The 22,235-nt window shown below is 41.2% G+C and overlaps 1 protein-coding gene across 4 annotated transcripts in view; it reads left to right on the top strand.

The window, feature by feature from the left end:
* Positions 1–22,235, top strand: part of LOC115588257 (E3 ubiquitin-protein ligase SH3RF3) — a 113,859-nt gene that overhangs the window by 59,513 nt on the left and 32,111 nt on the right. For 3 of the 4 annotated variants that reach the window (XM_030428725.1, XM_030428724.1, XM_030428727.1), the window contains exons 2-3: positions 7,804–8,079; positions 12,758–12,853. In XM_030428725.1, the coding sequence (XP_030284585.1) occupies positions 7,804–8,079; positions 12,758–12,853 (372 nt within the window). The remainder of the gene's footprint in view (positions 1–7,803; positions 8,080–12,757; positions 12,854–22,235) is intronic. The other variant, XM_030428726.1, reaches the window with a different exon arrangement.

Genomic DNA, 22,235 nt, shown 5'->3' with positions numbered 1-22,235 from the left:
ACACACACACACACACACACACACACACTGCTAGACTTGAACAGATGGGATTCTCAGTAGTGGTTGATGGAACGACTTGTGTGTTTGTGTGTAAGTCCCCAAGGGGGCAGGGGACTCTCTCTCTCTCTCTCTCACACACACACACGCACATGCACGCACACGCACACACACACATACACACGCGCGCACACGCACACACGCACACACTCCTTCTGTCCATTAGAGAAATCCACAAACACTAATTACTGCACCACAGGGGTGAGAGAGCATTCTTCATAAGAAATATGTGTGTGTGTGCATGTGCATGTGCGTGCATGTTTGGCTGACGATGATGTAGTGCCGCCGACAGGTACAATACTAAGAAACCCTTTTCACACATGTAGGATGCAACAATCCTGGCTTGGGTTTTTCTCCGTTCACACAGTTCCACTCTCTTCACACATGAAGCGACTGTTCTGGATAGATTAGCTTCTCTTCTCACTACGGCGGCAGCACAGCAGGGCAACATTGGTGGTTTTGAAAGTAATGACACCAAACACAGTAGAGCGTTTCTCGGTTATCCCTGCAGCCTGCTCCAGTGATGGATTTAAAAGTCGCAGGCAAATGGCCGAGTGCTGCTTTCGGCACTGCTCTCAGATAACACATCTCGCAATGCAATGGTGCATCCTCTCCTCAAATTTGAAAATGAACAAGACATCTCAGATGAGTTTTAAGCTTTAGTCCAAGTCCTTACATACTCAAATAATGTTGGTTCTGTAAGTGAAGCAGTTTTTCCTGGACTGAAGTTAATTAGAGCAAGAAAACTTTGATTGTGTTGTGCATGCAGAATGCAATTTTCTGAGGCGGCTTTCCCAGGGATTTTTTTTTTCCACCCTGCTCTGCAACAACAAAGAAATATTCAAGGATAAGACAGCTTAAATATATATCTTCTGGAACAACATTGCTGCTGGAATTGGTTTATCCACAGTATTTCATTTACAGAATGGCTTATTAAATGGATTTTATTCCCCTCTGCATTTACATGATAATTAAATGTTTCATTTATGACACTGCTGTGGCACAAGGATGATTCACAACTATATTTAGACTGTATATGAATTATATATAGATGTATAATTGTGTATGTACATGTATATGCTGTGCACGGACATTCAGATAGCTGTTGTGCCTGCAGTATCCGTTCACGTCCTCACTTTAGAGTTACAGAAACATTATGAGCTCCTGTTCAAATCCTAATGCCGACAAGTAGACTAGCCTGAACATTTATGGTTAAGTGCATGTGTTTAAGTGTCTTTACAGCTCCGTGGAGCCGCTGAGAAATGAGAAATGAGAAATGCGCCGACACTGCCGAGTCACTCAAGCTATTCAGTGGGTAGAACAAGAGAAGGAGAATAGCAGAGTGAGAGAGAAAGAAAAGTAAAGAAGAAGTTAAGTACAAAGGAAAGGTGCTTCTTTCAATTGTATATTCATAGATGCAGCATGTTATTTGAAGTCGAAAAATGTCTTTTCTACCTGGAATTAAAGGTCTCATCATGTCCAACTTTGATTCTGTTTGAAGAGCCAACACTTCACTGATGTTTCAGTACATCTTATGTAGCAATTATTTGCATTTGAACTGAGGCTAAGATAAGAAGTTCTCCATTTGCAGCTGGGAGTAAATCTTACAGTTAAAAAGTGAGAGTTAGGTAAGAACTTGCAGTGAAATGACAATAACACGACGCCAAACACTGGAGTTGGCCCTGGTGTCTAGATCCAGGTGGGATCTTTTTCTATTTTAAAATATAGGCCTCCTTCATGCAGCCTGACCCTCCTGCCCCAGGCTGAGTGAAGAGAGAGACAGCAGCCTGCCCCTGGATATAGGCGAGAGAGCTTAGCCACCTACCTCCTCCCTGCGCAGAGCATCAACCCCAGTACCTCCTTGATGAGGCCCTCCAGCAGCCTCTGGGAGGCCACCGCGAGTCTGTTGGTACAGGGGAAGAGAGACAGAGAGGGAATATGAGTAAAGACAGAGAGAGAAAGTAAGGAGAGGACGGGAAAGCAAAAGAAGAGAGGTGATGCTGTTTTTCCTCTCCTTCCTCTATTCTCTTCTCCGTTTTATCTCCAATCCCGTCCACCACTCTCTCTTCGGGGTGAGAACTGCTAAACTTGCAACCCCAAGGACTCAAAAGTTCACCACTGACGACCTAGTGCCAGACACCAAAAGGATAAGCCCCGAGGTCCTGTGGCAGTGCTTCACCCTGTCAAAGCCAAGTTGGATCCACCTTGGGGCCTCAATAGATCAGTCTTGTCCCAGAACATCCCATGGATGCTGGATCAGATGGGGATAAGGGGCATTGCGAGGTCATATCGACGCCTTGAGCAGTTCTTGTGTTGTGGCGGGGTGCATTGTGTCATGAGAGGGTGTACTTGGTGCTCTTGGTCTGTAGCAGCATTTGGGTAGATGTGTGACACCCACATGATTGCCAGGATTCAAGGTTTCCCAACAAAGCATTGCATTGTAATGAGATGATACTAAAAGACAACAGCCCACCCAGGCACAGAAAAAAGGCTCTACGACCTACAGACGCTAAGAAAGGCTAAATTCCGGAGACTGACTTTTACAAAGGAGCAATTGAAAGCATTCTGACTGGCGACATCACAAACTGACATGGTTCGTGCACGGCCCTGGACACGAAGGCTCTACAGTGGGTGATTAAAAAAAAGCCAAGAACATCACTGGTGCCATCTACAGAGCATCAGTGACATCGGTTAAGTGAGATGTGAGATTTTTTTATGACACAGGTTTCCATAGGGTCAAACTTCACTCAATTCACTCACCACTTTGCTTCTGTTCTGTCTGCGTCTCCCGCTTCCTCTCCTCAGCTGGTTATTTTCTTGTTCTTGTACCCGTCTCCTTCACCTCTGTTTCATCCGTCTACCTTGTTCCTTTTGTTGATTTTTTTCTCTCAATCCTGTTCTTTCCTTTGTCCTCCGTAATTCTGTTTTGCTTCCTTTTTTTCCTCATTCTCTTCTGAGAGGTGCGATGTTTACAACACACACACACATCTCACCCGGGGTGTACACATTCATGTCCGAATACAAATATCGGCATCGTGCTGCTCCCTCAGCTTCATCTAACTGCCAGCTCGCTTTGATATAAACATATAAACATACCGCAGTGAATGACAGAAAGCATCTGGATTCACCTGTTTGTATAATTGCTGTTTATTCTCATGCCTCTGTGCCGGCGACAGCCGTGGCTGGAGGCATAATGTTTACAGGCTATCCGTCTGAATCTTGTGAACGTAATATCTCAAACGCCTCGACTGGATTTCTTTAAATTCGGTCTGGATGTTCACTCAGACTTAAGGATGAACTGATTTTGGTGTCCAAGGGTCAAAGGTGAAGGTCCCTGTGACTTAATGGCATCCCATTTCTTGTGAATGCCATATCTCAAAAACGCACAGGGGGAAAGTCTTCAGATTTGGTACAAATGTCCACTATGAATCACAGATGAACTAATTAGAATTTGATGGCCAAAGGTCAGAGGTCAAGGTCCCAAAGACCTCACAAAACAATTTTTTTTGGCCATAACACAATAATTCAGATTTCACATACAAATGTCTAATAGGATAAAATGATGATATCATGAGATTTGAAGGTCAGAGATGGTGTGGAGGCATACAGCCCTGATGTGGTTAGTCTAGTTGGTCTGAGCCTGGTTTCGTGGTTTCAATCAATTTGGTTTCCAACTTTCAGGCCACGTTTGTGGAATGTTCTTTGTTTCAACCTGATGATGCCCCTATGCACAGAGTCAGATCAGTGAAAAAATAGTTTCTGTGTTCCTTGTGGAATAACTTTTCACCAACAACTTTGTGATGAATGGGAACAAAGACTATGGGCTTATAGACGAATGGGAGCAACTCCCAGCAGACAGATGGCAAACTCTGGTGGAAAGCCAAAAGAGTGGAGGCTGTTAAGAACGGATTATTTGTGATGGGGCGAACAGAGTCTCAAAGATGTGGCTCAGTGTAAATCAAATCTGTATTTTATCCAGATGTGAGACAAGTAAAATGTGTAATCAGGGTCATTAACCTGTGGCTGTATAATACCTGGGTGTCCACAGACTTGGCTCACACACTTTTCACCATGTCTTGTTGCAGTTAAGCAGAGTGTCAGGTGGCATACACAGTATAGAAACAGTAGTTGGAGGCAGCATTAGACGTGAGTTTTTCTGTTGTTTGTGTCTGTTTCCTGGTTTTGCGTCATCACTGATCTCAGTATATTTTGCTTGGAGCCTCTGGCTGTTCTCTTCAGTGTAGCGTCTGGGGAGAATCATTTTGTGTGAGTGTCTAACCGTGTGTGTTTGTGTGTGCAAGTGTGTGTGTCTTAACGTTATTGTAAACCGCTTCCCGGGGAGAAAAAAGGAGTTGTTTCTCTCTCATGCATTCTCTCTTCTGAACACTGCTGTCTGTTTACCTGGATCGTCTTTAAGATAAGCTCCCTTTAATGCTTGTCTCCTTCAAGATCATGTTGAGTATATTAAGTGTGTGCTGCTGTTTGGTTGAGTGTGTGTGGTGGGTGAAGAGTGTGAATATAGGTGTGAAGATGATATCAAGGCTGTTCGTCATCGCTGTATAAAAAGTGAAGCTTTTATGTCGTCTGCAGGTTAAAAGCTATATTAGCTTTTCAACTTGGACCTTTTTATTGGACCATTCATCTGATCTACACACTTTTAATGTGACAAACCTGTTTTAAGTACATGTCAACTGACGTCCTGCTCACATCAGTTACTGTCGCTACGCTTTCATTTCTAGTACAGCATTTAGACATTTTACACTAAAAACAGTCACTCGACAAATTAAAAGTAATTTTTGAAACAAAACCTCCTTGATTTCTGACAGATGTAGACAACAACAGCAGGCTTCTCATTTCAGGCCAGCAGTTTTCTTCGATAGCAGATTGTTATCAGCTATACCTAGTTGGCTAATTAAGCTAACGTAGCTCAATGATTTGGGTGAAAAGGCAGTCGCTGGCTGACTTTTTAAGGTTTCCAGCTGACTTGTTTTAGGGCGGGAATCCAAGGGATGTTAAAATGTATTTCATAGCTAAATAGGATTATATGATGTCATGTTAAAAGATTGAGGCCAAAGCTGCACGTCCCATCTAAATCAGCATCGATGTGTGTTAAAAAAAACAAAACAGCATTGTTTGTCCCAAGTCCTTCGCTCCATATTGTGACGCTGTTAGCTCATTAAAGATAGGAGGAGTAGAGTTAATGAGTTTTGGCTGACGAAGACAATAACAAGGAAAGGCAAAGGATAGAAGCTTGAAGAGAAAAGAAAAGAATCAGAAGGAAAAACAGAGAATTTTGAGAGGTTGGTGACGGCACCAATTTCAACACCAGTGAAGTAATAAACAAGATGAGTCAGTAAACTGCTCTTGATAAGTGTGTCGCCGTGTTGTTCGTCCATCAAAAGCCATCTGTAATTCTCAAAGCTAAGCTAATCCCCTTCAGAGCCATCAGGCCTCAGGAATCTCAGACAGCAGTTTCAGCTGAGAGGTAAGCACTTAAAAACACACAGTGCACGAGCCTTTTTATATTTCATCTTAAACGAATGAGTACTGTTAGAAATTCCATTTGTAAATTATACATTCATGGCCTGCGGCGTGTAGTTAGGCTTTCTAGGCTGTGATCTGACAGTTGCAGTTCAGCGTGTGACCAAGTGAAAACTGATCAAATACGAAAAAACTTGTTGTTAATAGGACTTTAAAGGTCCTGTGTGTAAGAACTGGCCACCTGTCGATTGTCGGGGGGCAGCATGACAGGCAGCAGGCTAGGTTGTCCACCCCTGTTATAACAACTGATGCTCAGTGTCTCCCGTAGGTCTGTATAAGCTTTTGCTAAATAGTCAGCGTTGGCATTAACAGCTGTTTCCTCAGCAGTCTACAAGAAATGTTGTGAGTTCAGCACAAACTTAATCCATCCATTCAATCACTTATTTTCTTTTGCCCCCAAACATGGTGTCTTGCCGGGAGTTGATGGTCGTAGTTGTGGTTCAGCCATCGTTGTATACTGTGTCATTCATTGGCCACCTGTCCCTAAACAGCCTAACTGGGATCAGTTTTATGAGACAGAATGGGCCGGGGCTGTCTGGTTAAGATGCCAACCTCAGCTGACGTCTCTGCGACAGAAGATGTCTACGACACAACCTCAAAGCTGATATTTCTCCACATTCATTTGATCATTTGAGTTAATTTTGAATATTTAAAGCCAAATTTAATGCAAAGTATCATACTCATTTGAAATAAAGTCAATTCAGTGCAACATTCTGATTATTCTTTACAGAAGTGTGGCCTCATGTAAAGAATCTGTTTGTGCAGGATGAATTGGTCAGTGTGTGTGTGTCCGTCCTTGACATGTGATAAGCAAGACACCACGGACTTGAATTTGATGATTCTTAAGGGGGTCGTGCATTACGCCGCTCTGGCATTTTCAAAATTACTGTGTTTGGCCCAAGGTGGGAGCGGCAATTACCTGGCAAACATTTTAATAACCAGTCATATCTCACACACTGCTGGAGGGAATAAAAACGGAACTCGGAGCACATATCCAACCATCCAAGGCGAGCTCTACAAATTTGTCTCCGGGGCCAACAGTTTGCAACATATTGGATTTTCCACTGTTTTGAGTTCTTTTAAAAAACAGTTTGCCCCAGGCGTTTTTTTTTTTTTCCCCAAAAAAATTAATTTACTAATCACTGCAGGACTCAATGCCTCATTTGTGCCTTTCTTCAAATATGGGACCCGACAAATATAAAAATGAAACGAGAAGAACAAAACAGAAGCATACAGCTTATTTTATATTGCTACATAACAGACTTGAAACGGATTTGTTCCAGACAAAGAACAAAAAGCACAGTTTCCAGCTCCTTAATCGGAAGAATATAATGAACCGCAGTTCACTGTAAACTCAGGAATTTGTCGGCCCCCAGCATTTGCGAGGTGTAGCATCATTTCACCACAGTGACACTGCTACTTGACAGCGATGCTTTTAATCCTCTGTGGAGGTTCACTTTATGCTTCTCCGTGCAAGATTTTTATGGAAAAAATGCACCTGTCACCTTAACCTTTTATGTTAATCGCTACGTGGAGCTGCAGTACAGAAGAACATCCTATTCTCACCGAGACCCTATTTTTCCGGTGCAGGATAAGATAACTGGCAGGTAATCTGCTCATCTTCTCTGCACATCAGGCAGCGCGGGAGCAAATTACAAAAGTGTCTAAAATAGAAAGCGTGTGAGTGCTCTAACCTAGTGGCACCCAACCTTTTTAGCTCGTGTCATTACCTCTAATGGCACAGATGATTGTGGATGTAAGTGACTTTTTCCTTCTGAGATTGTTTCATCTGAAGTACGATGTCAAAAACATCCCATATTTCACAAGAAAGAAGGAGACTAAAGGAGACAGAAGTAGAAGAAAGGACCTCGTGTTTTTTTCCCATCTTATTTATCCTGAGAAACATCTTGTGACGGCTCAGTATTTTCGTCAGCCCCTTTGGGAGCTCCCAAACCCAAAGTGTCCTGACCAGACACCAGGACTTGTAGGTTTTTCATTTGATCAGATAGAACAAGACTGATCAAAAATTCAGCCTCAAGTCTTACTTGACTTCCGGTCAGGCAGGAAAACATTTGGCTCAGTGCTAACAACATATTCTAACTCGCTGTAATAATGAACACGAGGACATATATCATATATCTTTCTCTCTGATGCATGTATAAAACACTGCTGTTTGTTAAGTAGGTGTCTGTGTCTGTTTTTCAGAATATCCCAGCGCTGCCTTGCGGGAAAGCCCTCTATTCCTACGAAGGCAAAGAACCAGGCGATCTCCAGTTTTCCAAGGGTGACATCATCATCCTGCGACGCAAGGTGGACGACAACTGGTACCACGGCGAGCTCAACGGTTGTCATGGTTTCTTGCCCGCGAGTTACATCCAGTTGCTGCGTCCGCTGAGCCAAACTCCACCGCAGGGCAAAGCGCTGTACGACTTCGAGGTCAAAGATAAAGACCAGGACAAAGACTGTCTGGCCTTCAGCAAGGTAGCACACACACACGCACATGCACATGGTGTACACACACATTGAACTGAGGACACTGGTCTGATATCAGACACAGGATGACAACTTAATATAAAAATACAGACAGGCTGCTTAGATGTACTCAGAGTGAGGTTGGTTCTTTGGAGGACACTAACAGTTTATCACTACGGACTCTAATCTTTAGATTTGTTCTCAAAGTGTGAAACACAATAACTTTAAACAGGATAAGAAGTTCATGTTCTTCTTTTTGCCTCCCAAAGGACCAGAAGTTTTCTCTATTTACTCGCTTGTGTCCCGTTTTTTTTTTTTTTTTTTTTGGAGGTAAACTCATGTGATGCCCGCAGCAAATTCAGATCAAATCTTCGGGCTACTGCTGCTGAAAAACTACCACTGACAGTAGGTAGTGTGTTCAGTAGTGGTCATGAGAGAAGCATACAGAAATGAAATGTAAGTGGCCTCCCCAGCCTCTCCTCCATAGGACCATACTCAGACTGAAAGAGACACAGTGTCTCTTTGTAATCATTCTGTCTGTGTTCGAAAAAGTTTTTGTTTGTCTTTGTAGTTTGATCTCTTTGTGGTACCTTTGCGTCTCAATTGTTATTTTGTGTCTCTTGGTGGTACATTTTTGTGTCTTTGTGATTGTTTTTGTGGCTCTTTTTGGTACATTTGTGTCTCCTTGTGGTAGTTTTATGACTCTTTGTAGTAATCTTTGTGTCCCTGTAGTCATTGTGTGTCTCTTTGCAATACTTGTCTCTTTGTGGTACCTTTATGTCGCTGTTGTCTTTTTCAGCCTCCTTATTGTTGTTTTATGTCTCTTTGTGGTCATTTTGTGTATCTTTGTAGTTGTATAATTCATTACCACAAGTAAATGCTAACAGTCCCTTCAAATAGACCCTCTGGCTCTGGGGCACCCTGACATCTTGGGCCTGTTAAGTAATCCATGCATACTTTTCACTGACATAGTCATCTTTGTGATTTTTTTTGTGGTGGTAATACGTCCTGTCGACTGATAGGAATATTGGTGCATTAACATGAGCTTCATCGGACAGTTTTGTGGTCAGCATAATGCTAAAACCAGAACAGGCTTTTCTCCTTCGTGGTATTTAGCTTTATATGTTTCCTCGCTCAGCGGCTCTGATATGAGGTAATCTAAGGGTGGAGATGACTTACAGCAGCAGCTGTGGCCTGTTTCAGGATCACTACCAGTCTACTCTGACCATGAGGACTGGATTGAAGACAGTTTTTCAACATGACTGATATTTCTTGGAATGAAGATGCAGCATGTGATTCTTTGAGCTCGTACTCAAGATCTTCAATATTTAAGCCAAGAAGCCAGAAGAAATAAAACCAGCCCCAGTTGTTTTACAGCTGGATCGATAGAACCCTAAAACAAAATCTGCACAGCCACGAAACTGAAATACTATAAAGTCGATTTACTGTTTCATACTAATACAGTTTTACTGTGGAGTACAGCTCCTTGAGGGAGGCTGAGAAGATCACTCCTTTACAGTGGAGGGATGCATGCAGCTCTTTGCTGTAATCTAGGATTGTGATTATTATTAATCAGGTAATACTTCTTACGTATATGTTGTGCTGTGTACTCAGCTTGTTTTGGCACTACCTGACGAGATGTTATCAGGGAGGAACATCCCCTTTTTGACCAAAGCAAACTAAGAGCAGTATCAGAGTTGGTTTGAGCCCTGAACCTTTTATGAAACGGTTTGCTTTTCCACAAGCATGAGAGCCACTATAGAGCCATGTCATTCAGTCCAGAGGAAGCACTGGCTCAGAACCAGCACCAAGGGGTGTTCATGTGTCCTCTCGGTTCTTAATGAGCAAGTTGTTACATTGTAATATATTCAGTCTGATCCTTTATGGTAGGGTCTTTGTGCCTACATGTCCAATACAGGACATGATCAGAGTGGGCTCTGATCATGGAGTGCGTTTAAGTTTGGTAAGTGTGAACTGGGAGGTGTAAAAACAAATAGCATGTACTTCTGCTCTATCTTGACCATGGAGGCTTTTTTTTAATTAGCGGAGCATCATGCTGCTGCTTTGTGCTGGGGTGTCCCTCTATATTTGGATCTGTTTAAGTCAATTAAATTCAGGATTTTGACTAATTATCCCCGCGTCTGACTGTGTGGAAATTTGGCATTTGTGTTTTGAAGTGGATGACAGCAGGGGTTGACATCCTGAAACCGTCCCCATTTGTCATAGCATGACTAGAATGATACCATCTAAAAGGATGGAGATTATGACAAGATGAGGAGCCACTGTCCTTCAGCAGTTTGAATCAAGGTTGGGTTTGATGAAAACAGTAATTTCTATTTCGTGTACTGCTCTGTTCGTCTAAGCTTATCATTTTGTTCCCGCTGTTACACAGGCTCATTTGTGCTCGGAGTGAACGCTCGACACATTCACTCTGTCTCTGTACTGTGAGTGTGTCTGCAGAGACAGATTATTAAATTACACTGTACTGTACACATCTCTGTAGGTGTTTTAGGACTGATTACAGCCGTGCAAAGCATCGTCACACTGTGCGCACCTTGCCTCGAACACGCTGCACTCGACACAAGATCAACAGATACTGATTAGACGCTCATATTTCGCATAACTCTGCGTTTTAAGGGATAGACTAATTGGCAGGTTAAAGATTGAAAGTCGCTCAAAGCCAAACAGTTCTGCACATATCCATGCCCCCGTGGTGCACTGAGTGCGTGTTGTCATGCAGAACCAGTGTGTGTGATATTGTTTTCTCAGTGTGAGAGGTAATTACTCAGTATGACTAATACACAGTCATTTACCAGCATTATCACTTCCGTCCCTAATGGTCTTGCCACGACCTTCGAATTCTTGTGAGGAGACAAAGCAGCAGAGGGAGAAATACTTTCATGATGAAGTCTGCGTGTGTGCGCTTGTGTGTGTGTGTATGTGGTGAACAAGGAGCATAATATATTCGAATGAGCGTCGGATGTAATATTGCTGTGAATATTATTCAATAAAATAGAGCAGATTATATCAAACCCTATGGAATTGTTGTCAGTTGGACCCAAAAGTCATAGTTGAGTGCAAGTGAATGTATCATGTTGAGATATTACTTTGGAACAGTACTTGAGTAAAAGTCTTAAAGTGTCTGATATAACATGTACTCAAGTATCAAAAGTACAATTAAAAAATACATTCTTCATATTTTTACATGTATGTATACAGTGTGTATACCTGGCCTATTATAGGATCCAAAATTCAGCAACTTTACGATTAACATGATCATTTTATTTCTGATTATCGATAAAAGCAACAATTATACATCATCTACAACGTAACTCCAAAATGCATCGGTGTAGAAGCATAAAGGTGAAAATGAAAATACTAAAAGTAACTCAAAATTGAGTAAACGTACTTAGTTATATCACCATATACAGCGAGCCTGTACTTCACAACAACATTCAAACATCGCGTATCTCATTTAGAATGCAAATAAAAAAGCATTTTGCATATTCAGTATTGGCAGATGGTCAAATCAATTTAACCTCACAAAAACATAAACTGCAGGTGCACAGTATGTTTTCTACAGCACGTGGGAGGCTGATGGAAGTCTGAGCTGCTGCTGTTTTTAATCACACAAGTCCACACGGAGAACTTACTCAAAATATTCGTCTTCCATTCAGTGTAAATAAAAAGGAATAAAAACTCAATTAACCATTAATCATCAGTAATTGAACACTCGTCCAAGAAACCATGTATGTCAGATGTTCATGAGTCAGTAGAGTATTAGTTTTAATTAAAAAAAAGCTTAATCATTTCAAAATTGCTATATTTTAAAGACTTTGATTATAAAGATTCTCATCAAGTAACCGCGATGTGGATTGGTGACAGGTTTACTCACAGATGCCTGTTTGCTCTGGTTGCTGAAGTTTACGCACAGATCCATTGAGACGCTCTTTGCAAAAATATGCAGCACACCCTCAGCTCCGTTTACAATACAACTAAAGCAGACACATCAGTATTCATACAAACTAACTTTGCACTGCCGCTGCAGAACAGGCAACTGGCCACGTCAAAGTTAAAATGAAAGAAATACGGCTTTTTCACATAGCTGAAAAACACATACTTTGGGCTCTTTGCACGGAAGGGATAAGCAGCAAGACCTTATGAACTGAACTGAAAAACAAACGATTGACTGACATTTAAAATAAAGGCAGCTTGAAGTTTCCTGTTTGTCCAAAAACATGCGTATGACTTGAAAAAGTGGTATTTGCAAGATCTTTATTTTCTATCTTTTCTACAACATGCGAGAACACCACAATTGTTGCATTGTTTGTTGGTTTGGAAGAGAACAGAAGCACATGAAACTAATGAGGCAACTTTTGCACACCCACATTTAATGGTTTTAGTTGACCTTTTCTGAGGTCTGTGGATGCAACCACCTCAGCAAACCAGAAGGAAACTGTTTGTCCTCAAACCTACCTTCGTAAAGCGTTTGAGATTATTTGTTTTGAAAAGGTTCTGATTAAAAACATGGGACCCGACACTGAATTTCTCCATCATTCCCTTGTTTTTACACCAAATTTAATATATTTCCAGAGCGATACCTAGAATAACTTAAAAGCAATTTGCACACACATGGTCGACCAATAGTGTGTATGTGCGTGGTCTCACTCATTTCCTCTCTGTCCAGGATGAGGTGCTGACTGTAATCAGGCGAGTGGATGAGAACTGGGCAGAGGGCATGCTGGGAGACAAGATTGGCATCTTCCCCATTCTCTACGTGGAGGTAAACACTCTACACACAAACACGCGCACACACACACACACACACACACACACACACACATACACTGAGAGAAAAACTCTCACACATCAAGTTATCACAGAGAGAGCTGTAAAAAGCGATGCTGTAGCAGAAACACCTGTATCACAGTGTTTTCATTTATCATAGTTTTACTTTCGAGAGCCGAGGCAGAGCACATTTTCCTCCTGGAGGTGAAAGTATACCCCGTCTACTTTCACAAGAAATAACATAAATCTTTTGTGTCTGCGAGTGCAAATATAAACACTCACACTACTTTGATGATAAACGTATATATTGGTGCTTTTTGGCTCCCTCATCGTTCACAAGAGTGGCTTATTCAAATGCCTTTAGAGAAAGGCGGGGGAAAGAAAGTAATTACAGTGTGGTTCAATAATCTATCAGTATTACCTGGTGTCAAATATATTTGGACTAAATGGTATTCTGGGCAAGTTTAACATGCTGTCACTGTTCTGTAATCCATTACTTTTGTCTGGATACATGGTGAAAACACAGCTCTTGTCTGAGTTGATTGGCTGTTGTAATTAGTGATGTATTATATAGAGACGGACGCGTTTTGAGATCAGGACATGACAAAGGAGAGATTTGTTGTAGTCGGATAATTTTTGGATGGAGACAATGTGTTCAAGTCTTATGGCGTCAGCAGAAGTAATGAATGTTCAGACCAACCAGACAATGGTTCTTTTCTTTGCAGGTTTAACATTGCAAGTCTAATTAACTTATGTTCAGAAGGTTTAGAAAAAGACGGGCCTTTTTGAAGTTGTAGGAGCTCCGTCAGTCTCCGCCTCAACTGCTGGTGACGCCGCCTGCCACCAGTACTAGATGGATAGAAATACAAAGCTTTAATGCTTCAGTGAATTGATTGCAACCCTTTTGTGATGTTGATTTTAGAGTCCGACTGATTATTGGATCTGATATTCAGCATTTTTGAGTTCTTTCTATTTGTTTGGTTGGTTGATTGCCAATAAAAGTATTACAGTTTAAAATGTGTGGAGTAAATGCAGTGGAGTAAAAAGCACAATTTACTTTTAAATTTGGAAGGGAAGTACAAAGTGGCATGAAAGGGAAATACTCAAGTAAAGCACAACTACCTCAGAATTGTACACAAATACAGACTTATTTTTTCATTCTTAGTTTAATTCCAGCAAAATGTGACAACCTTTTTCATTCTTACAGTTCCAATTATTTCAATCTGTCTCCATGATTACTAATAATCAGTATCGACCCTAAATAAAAAACATGTTATTTAATCTCTAGTTGATTAGCGAGATACTTTATTGATCCCAAATTTAGACAATTTAGCTTAAATCACACATACAAACATATGAGAGTATAACATATTCAAATGTGAGCAAGAATTTAAGATTATGAACAGTTGTTGTTGTTGTTTATTTTATCTCTCTTGTCCATGTGTTTGCAGTCGGTTTAAATGGGTTACTCTGCTTTCCGACCCGCTTTCAACCCCCCCGCTGGGTTCTGACACGAGCTATACAGAGTTTGACAGACACTGTCTGACTTTGGTATAAAAGAGTGGATACGCATTTAACGTTCACAGTCAAAAATAAACAGGTTTATCATGTGTTCTTGTATATTTAACTGCGTTCAGGTTCCAGGTGTTTCCACGGTGTTTTGACCACTTATCTGCAGGAATACACGACCGAAGCATTAAAATTGCCCCTGAAATGCAAATTACATTAGCGATGCTGTTTGAACCAGGCTGAGGTGGAGTTCTCTTTGAGGGATTTCCTCTCAGTAAAAAGGATAAAACCCCCAACACCCCAAACATTTTACCTTCTTTCATAGTGCTATGCCTGTCAAGAGTGAAATATAGTTTACTTTAATCCCTGTGCAGCTGAAAAAAATTATATCATGCAAAATTTGCTCTGGATCGCATTTAAGGCTTTTAAGCCGTTGTAAAAAGCCATTGGTAGAAACTGTCTTTCCTCCTTTTTGTGGGGCTGTTGTTCAGGCATCTGCTCTCTCAACACACATTTGTGAACACGCTGATTCTCTGCTGGCACCGTCGAAAAAACAAATGATGAAACCTTGAAAACTGACAGAGAGTTCAGGAAAAGTGCGATGTATTGTTGTGTCTGTATGTTTCTCAAGACAATGAGAACCTCATAAGGTCAAATGAAGTGTGCCGAGTGCATTGTGTATTCATGTAGAGACGAATGGGGTTCGTGCTGCTTAAGGCTCTCGTCTGCTATTAAGAGAACATAAAGTCACTGACACGCAAATAACTCAAATATACTCCAAAGCACATACTGTGATACTCTCATATATACAGATATGCATATGGAATCACTGTTCTGCTCGTGTGTTCGCCCGTGCTTAGTCACTGTTCCTTTTAATTATTTTTGGCTCTCTGGTCAGTGGTGATTGCAGATTCTGTTGGAGCCTGAGGGAAAACTTACCACGGGGCCCCTCCAACCACCGCTTATTACTATTACGTTGGGAATAAACTGACACCAAAATTTTAGCAGAACAATTCAAATGTAAATTAATAACTAAACAACAATTAACCCACATTTTTAGGCCATTGAGTATTAAAACATAAAGCATTGTTTTATGGCAAGGGGGGGGGGGGTTTAATGAATTATATGTGGCCATCGGGGAGCCCTTCTACCATATTTCTTCGGGGTGCCCCTGGTTTGCCTCTCCTGACCTGCTTCCTTTTGAAATTACTGCAGAACTTTGCAGTGGAAAGTGTAAACAGAGGCTCTCCTGGTCTGCATGTCATGGATCTTATCATTTGATTTTGCAGGGAATCCGACATGCATTGAAAATAACTATATTGAGATATCTTCCTTCTGATGGTCTCGTTGCCTTATGTAGGTCATGATTAGTTTCATAACCAGTTAAAAACTCCATGAAATACTTTCAACTTTGGGCACGATGCATCTTTTTATCTTCTAACTTTATATGTGGGTTGCACACCTTGCTTCAAAATATTTGGGACTTGTAATTTGTTTTTGCACTATTCTTTGTATCATGTGGTCTTATCGTGTACTGCTGTCCTGACATGCTGATGTCCCCCTAGAGATAAATAAAGTCTGTCTGTCTTGTTCTCGCTGGGATTGCGACCTGCGCAAGGATTGGACTCTTGGCTACCCAATCATGTCGCTGAAATTAGCTGTTTGACCAAACGACTCTCTTAGGTGCTGATGATTAAGCCACAGGCCGAGAGGAGTCGGGACAAACACACACAGACGCACAGGGGTTCCTATTAGATAGAGATGCATCAATAATTTAGACCGCTCCATCACTCTGGCACAGCAGGGGTACAGGGGCATGTCGCCTCTATGTTTGTGTGTGTGTGTGTGTCTGCAGTGAGAGCTAAATGAGAAGGGCCCAGCTGGACTTCTGCTGATCTGTGAGTGTGTGTGTGTGTGTGTGTGTGTGTGTGTGTGTGTGTGTGTGTGTGTGTGTGTGTGTGTGTATGTGTCTCTCTGGATATAAAGTACCTCTTAAAGCTGTTGTCTCACCACTCAGATGTGAATACAGACTGCTTGTGTTAATATTTGGCAGTCTAGATACATAGATTGGTGATGAGGGGTTTGCAGATGATGGGGATGCCTCCGAAATAGTCTCCAAATTACACGGAGAGTGTGTGAAGTGATTGGCAGTCACTACGTTCGAGGACGGCTCTGCTGTCTCACCCTATAGTAGATATTCCAGCAGACTGGAAATAGCACTAAGACAATGACAAACACAGCGTTGGTGGATGCATGTGAGAGACAGTGGTGAGAGGGTTAGTCCATTTGAGTCACGCGTCTGTGAGTCTGAAGGCTTATCAGAGGCCAAAAGGTACGAGGAAGGATATTACAATTCTGCAGAGTTGTTACAGTGACAATCACTTTATCCTCTGTCCCTGTGATCAGTGCCTAAAAAGGACAATTTTGCAGTTAACATTACAAAGTAATCTCCCGAAAAGGGGCAATTACACAGATTTGATTGGCCAGCTCATGGATGGCCTCCGAAACCTGCGGTCTTTTTGTTGGAGTGACCCCTGCTGTGCCGGTGTGTCGGTCTTAAGATAAGATGAGATAAGACTTTATTGATCCCTCACTGGTGAAATTCACCGGTTCTAGCAGCTCAAGAATCAAATCAGAGGGGAAAAATTTATCAGAATAGAAATGAAACAAGACAAAGCAAGATAAAGATAGAATGAAAGATAAAAAAATATAAAGCAGAATTAATAATAACAATAGCAATAACAAACACAACAACAAGGACAGTTGCACAGTATAATTACACCGATAAACTTTATAATGTATAAAAATAAAAGTATAAAACTAATTGCCGTAGAAATTGCATTGTAAGGGATCCAAACAACGCTGTCACCATTGCCTTCATTGGGGATTTGCTTTTAGAAATGTGCATTAACACAAAGCTGGCAGAGCCTATTATTAGTATAATATTTCATAAAGATGCAGATACAAAACCTGCATTCTGATCCTACTGTCAAAATAAGAACTCCTTTGATAAGTTTCCTGATTATAAACATATTCTTTATGAAAAGATCAAAGTAAAAAAGTAGACAAAAGGCACAGTGTGAATGATGTGTCAACACAAACAGACACACTTCTCAGTAGTCTTTGTTTTTATGGCCAGTGCAAGATTTCCGCATCAGCATGTGTCTATTGTACTTAAAGCAACATTTTGTTTTTTTTGGCTCCAGGCACAGAGTGCAGCACTACTGTCATAAATACAAATCCCAGGTCTGTGACCATTTGTCAGATGTCACAATAATGATATTATTGGGATATCTCAAGGAAAATGCTATCAGTCAAATTCATCTTTTACAGAATCCAAAACACTAGCACAGTGGTGAGTAAACTCTGTTCAGGTGAGGGTCGAGTGTCTCACCTCTGTCTGTCATCTCTTCAGACAGTGGCCTCACACTGGGCTGGTAGTTAGTGAAGTAGATGCTGCATCTTGTGTTTTTATGAATATACTTGGATTTTGGTGGCTGTGCTGAGTGGGTTGTATTGTATTGTGGGAAAGCTTTGTGGATGTGGCGTCAACTTAGATGAGTTTGAAGGAAGTGCAGAAGTGTTTTCAGTATAATCAAGGTTAATTCATAATCAATATTTAGGGTTTTTGGTCAGTCATTTAAAGCTGTGTCAAGGACACCTTGATCTTTTCCTTTCTGGCCTCTTTTTCACCTCATGCATCGCCCCGTCTCTGCAGCAGGAGGGAGTTGGCACACACCTGCCACTGGGTGTGTGTGTGTGTGTGTGTGTGTGTATGTGTGTGTGTGCACGGGCATGCATGTATCTTGCTGGCTTATCCTTTTCGCAGTGCAGATATCAGCTCATCAACGCGAGTCTCGGTGGTACCTGGAGAGAACGCTCACCCTCCAAAAGGCTCCGAGTACAGAAAGTACAGTTAGCTCAACACATAACAGATGACCTTGGAGATTTCATTCAGCCAAAAGCACCCAGTGAAGAATTGTCTCTATCAACAACATCTCTCTCTCACACACACACACACACACACAAATACACTCCCTTATCACCTTTACTGCAGCATGACCAGGCACTATAGCAGCGGTCGTTAAAGAGAGACTGACACAGCAGTCATTTTTGTGTGTGTGTGTGTGTGTGTGAGCGCACAAACTCGGATCACATGGGTAAAAGTTAACTTAATCGGTCACGATTTACAATTTTTTTGAGTGCGTTGCCTCTCTGACCTTCTCTGTGTGTGTATGTGTGTGTGTGTGTGTGTGTTTGTGTGTCCGTCTCATGAGAGCAAACTGAGTTACATCTGCAGCGTCGATCCATCACGCTCATTAGCATATGATTTGGCTTTGATTAGCATATCTATTAATATGGAAATTCGATATCACCAACACTGAGCCCAGAAGGGTCGGTGCTGTACACACACGTGCGCACACACACGGAAAAGAAATGCTCGACTTTCTCTCGAGGGATTGTTCAGGAGTTCGAGGCGACGCTAAGCAGACATGATTGCGATGTAAATTCGTCAGTGAAGCTGAAGATGTTGTCTGTGTATTAGTTTACCTGTTTTCACAATGACCTTTGTGTGTGTGGTAATGTGTGTGTGTGTGTGTGTGTGTGTGTGGCTGCTCAGAGGATGGAGTTTATTGAACCACAGTGTCTTAGAGACTGAAAACATGCCCTTACATTTCATTTGTAACGTATCCCGTTAGATTATTCAAGTCAAGTAACACATTCTAAATACTTTGGCTTTACTTTTTGAAGAGATCATATAACTGTCTTCAGAGGAAAAAGTTATGTGAGTGCGCGAACACAAATGTGCCACGCGTTGTCCTTCAACTAATGCTTTCTAAAGAAAATTGGCAGTCGTTAGTTTTCCTTTTACCCTTTTTTTTATTTCTACAGCATCAGTAAACCACAGAATCAAGGTGAGAGTAAAACACATTAGACAACATCAAAATACAGCAAACAAAATGTATTCCACACTAAACAAGTCACTGAAAAGGGAGAGAGGAAATCTATTCTGATATTTGGATAAGAGAAACATGTATTACAATGAACAAGGACCAATATATCAAGGTCCAGACTTCAAACTTACCTCAAGGTGCTTCTTCAAATTGGAAATGGGAAACATCATATCAATTTTAGAGCAAACAATACAAGAACAAATAAAGTAATCCCTTCAAGTAATCTATTTCTAAGACAGTGACTGTAACTTTCTATTTTGAATATTTAATTCTGTTACTTGCTTGTAACGCGCTGCAGACTTTTACAATTTTGGAATCTATTAAAACGTTATTTAAATGTCAAATCTACCATAAAACCCTATTTCAATGCAACGTTATGTAGAAATAGGCATTTTGTGCAATTTGGCGCCCCGCACAGTTTCTGAGTGCAACACCACTGTTGTAAATATAAATCCCAGGTCTGTGATAACTTGTCAGATGTACTGTAGGTGCTGACTACAAACAAAACTCGTCACTTTATAACAATGTTATTTGTTGTATGTTGAAGAAGTAAACGTGTGTAACGCTGAGATCCGACCCTCTCACTGAAGCTACATAGTGCAGAAACAAGTGATGGGGGGACGGAGTGGCTGAGACAGAGACACCATTCACACTATTACAAGACAATGTACCATTAACATGATGTTGAAGCTGTCATCTTAAGTTTAAAAAGTTACATAATGTTGCTTTAAACTCATCATTGAAGTCGAAACACTCATTCTGCCCAAACGACGGAACAAATCTAAGCTTCACACCGTCTGTTCCTCAGCGGCGCCTGAGATAAAGAACATTAACGAACATGAGCACATAAAAGAAATACCCCGTCGGAGCCACACCTAACAGCCCCGCTGAATGAGGCTGGGGAGGTGGAGGGAGTCAAATTGCGAGCAGCAGGTAGTTCAGGAACATTGAGAAGCAGTGTGAGTGTTGGAGTAAGCAGAATTAATGAGCAGCAGCCTGCTTGTAGCGACTGTACAGATGAGTGATTGGACGGTACATAAAACATGTGACAGTAAAACTACTTCCGTGCCAACCTAAACTACCGGAAAGCCCCATAACTGTCAAACACACTTAATAATCCATCACCGAGCTTCCAACTTTAGACTTTTTTTCCCCAGCCGTAGGGCTGAAAACACATTGACAAGATGTCATAATAGCTCATTTATGTGCTTTTTCGGCATTTCTTAAAATACTGCAACTTGCTGCTCAACTGGATGTGTACTGAACAGCACCCATCCACACATTTCCTTTCCTTCTGTCATGCCACTCTGATAAACAAATGTCTGCTCTGCCTTGCTCATGTGACAAGTGAAATTATAGTTTGAAAAAGTCAATTTTCCCATTCAAATCCATCTTCATCTTCAGCCCTCAATATTTGCCTTCTCCCACGGATTCTAGTCTGAAATTAAGATCCACCGATCACCAAATGTGGGTAGATTCTCTAATTTTCTCATCCACTCAGTGTCAACAAATGAGGATACCAAGAGCACAGGAGTCCCTTCAACCTGAATGCTGGTACACAATGTGAAGTTTGTGCTCTTTGTCAGCAAATACGCGTCACATCTTACTTGTGTGGTGCTCGTAAAAAGAGCTACAGTTTTTCGACTCAAGTGAATCTGCATCAGTAAGTGTAAAACCATCACAGCGTCACCTGTTGTTTTTGGGACTACTTTAGAAGCCTCTAGTTTGGCATTACAGCTCTCACCAATGTGGGTTTTTGGAGCCAGAAGTGCCCTTATTTAGTCAAGAGAGTGGAACATTTACTCTAATACAGATCATAATTTACAAAATTAACATCGTGCTTGATTGAAGAAGACTTGTGATTGATACTTTAAACTCATTTGGAAAACTGCTATGTGAAGTAAAAAGAAAACTGAGTGAGAAGTAGGGTCGTTTTCTCATAAGCTTACATACAATCAGACCTCTTTTTGCTACCATTGGAACGCCCCCTGTTGGTCATTAGAAATAAGGGCATATTTCGGGCACTTCTGCATTGGCTTCACTTTTTATCCCTGTAAGCTGTGTCCGTGTCTTGTGCAGTCAGTGTTCAATATCGGATCCAATAAGTAAAATGAATTATCTAATAATCATAACAAACACGTGCATTTTCTCCTCTTCCACCTCTACCAAGTCTTAGTCAGCGAAGCTCTGAATGGAAAGAGATGAATGATCACTTACACTGATCAGCAAAGCTTTGTTTCAGTGCCTGACAAACTTCTGCACGTCTTATTAAAAACATGCGGTAACTGAGGGAATTGTGGTTCCAAAAACCAGCTGTTTGTCCTTCAGATGTTTTAAAATCCAGAGCTGTGACCAGATCAGCTGATGCATACAGCTAATTACGTTCTCTGTGCTTGAAGAAATGTTTACTTCTTGTGTTTATTTGGTAACACTAAAAAGGCTGCAATCACCCGGTCATGACATGCAATTAATATAGTTGAGGATGAAAACACAATAGAGCTAAGAGTTTATTTTCAATGTGGTCCTCATTAGAAAACGGTAAGATGACAGATCTTCATTTTACCCCCTGCATTACTTTTGTGTTTTGTGCAGTGTGTTGCACAAATCCTCTCGTTGTTGCTCTCTGTATAAGCCCTCACTCGTTTTGTATTTGATTCTGCATCATTGTGTGTTGATGAAATTGCAAATATCAGATGTCGAGTTTGCTGTTTTACTCCTGAAAGCATCATCGACCAGAAAATAACTTGAAAGGGAAAACCTGGCAGGGATGTTTTGGATTAATTAACTTGTTTGAAGACGTAATATTTAACAACTCTGCATTGAAATATCTGAAAAACACTAGACCTGTGTTATATATTTGTTTTGCAAATGATCCAAAATGTGTTTCACCTATTTTGGATCGACTACCATGGT

Source organism: Sparus aurata, chromosome 9, assembly GCF_900880675.1.
Source record: "Sparus aurata chromosome 9, fSpaAur1.1, whole genome shotgun sequence".
Lineage (NCBI taxonomy): Eukaryota > Metazoa > Chordata > Actinopteri > Spariformes > Sparidae > Sparus > Sparus aurata.
This window is presented reverse-complemented; position numbering and strand designations above follow the sequence as displayed.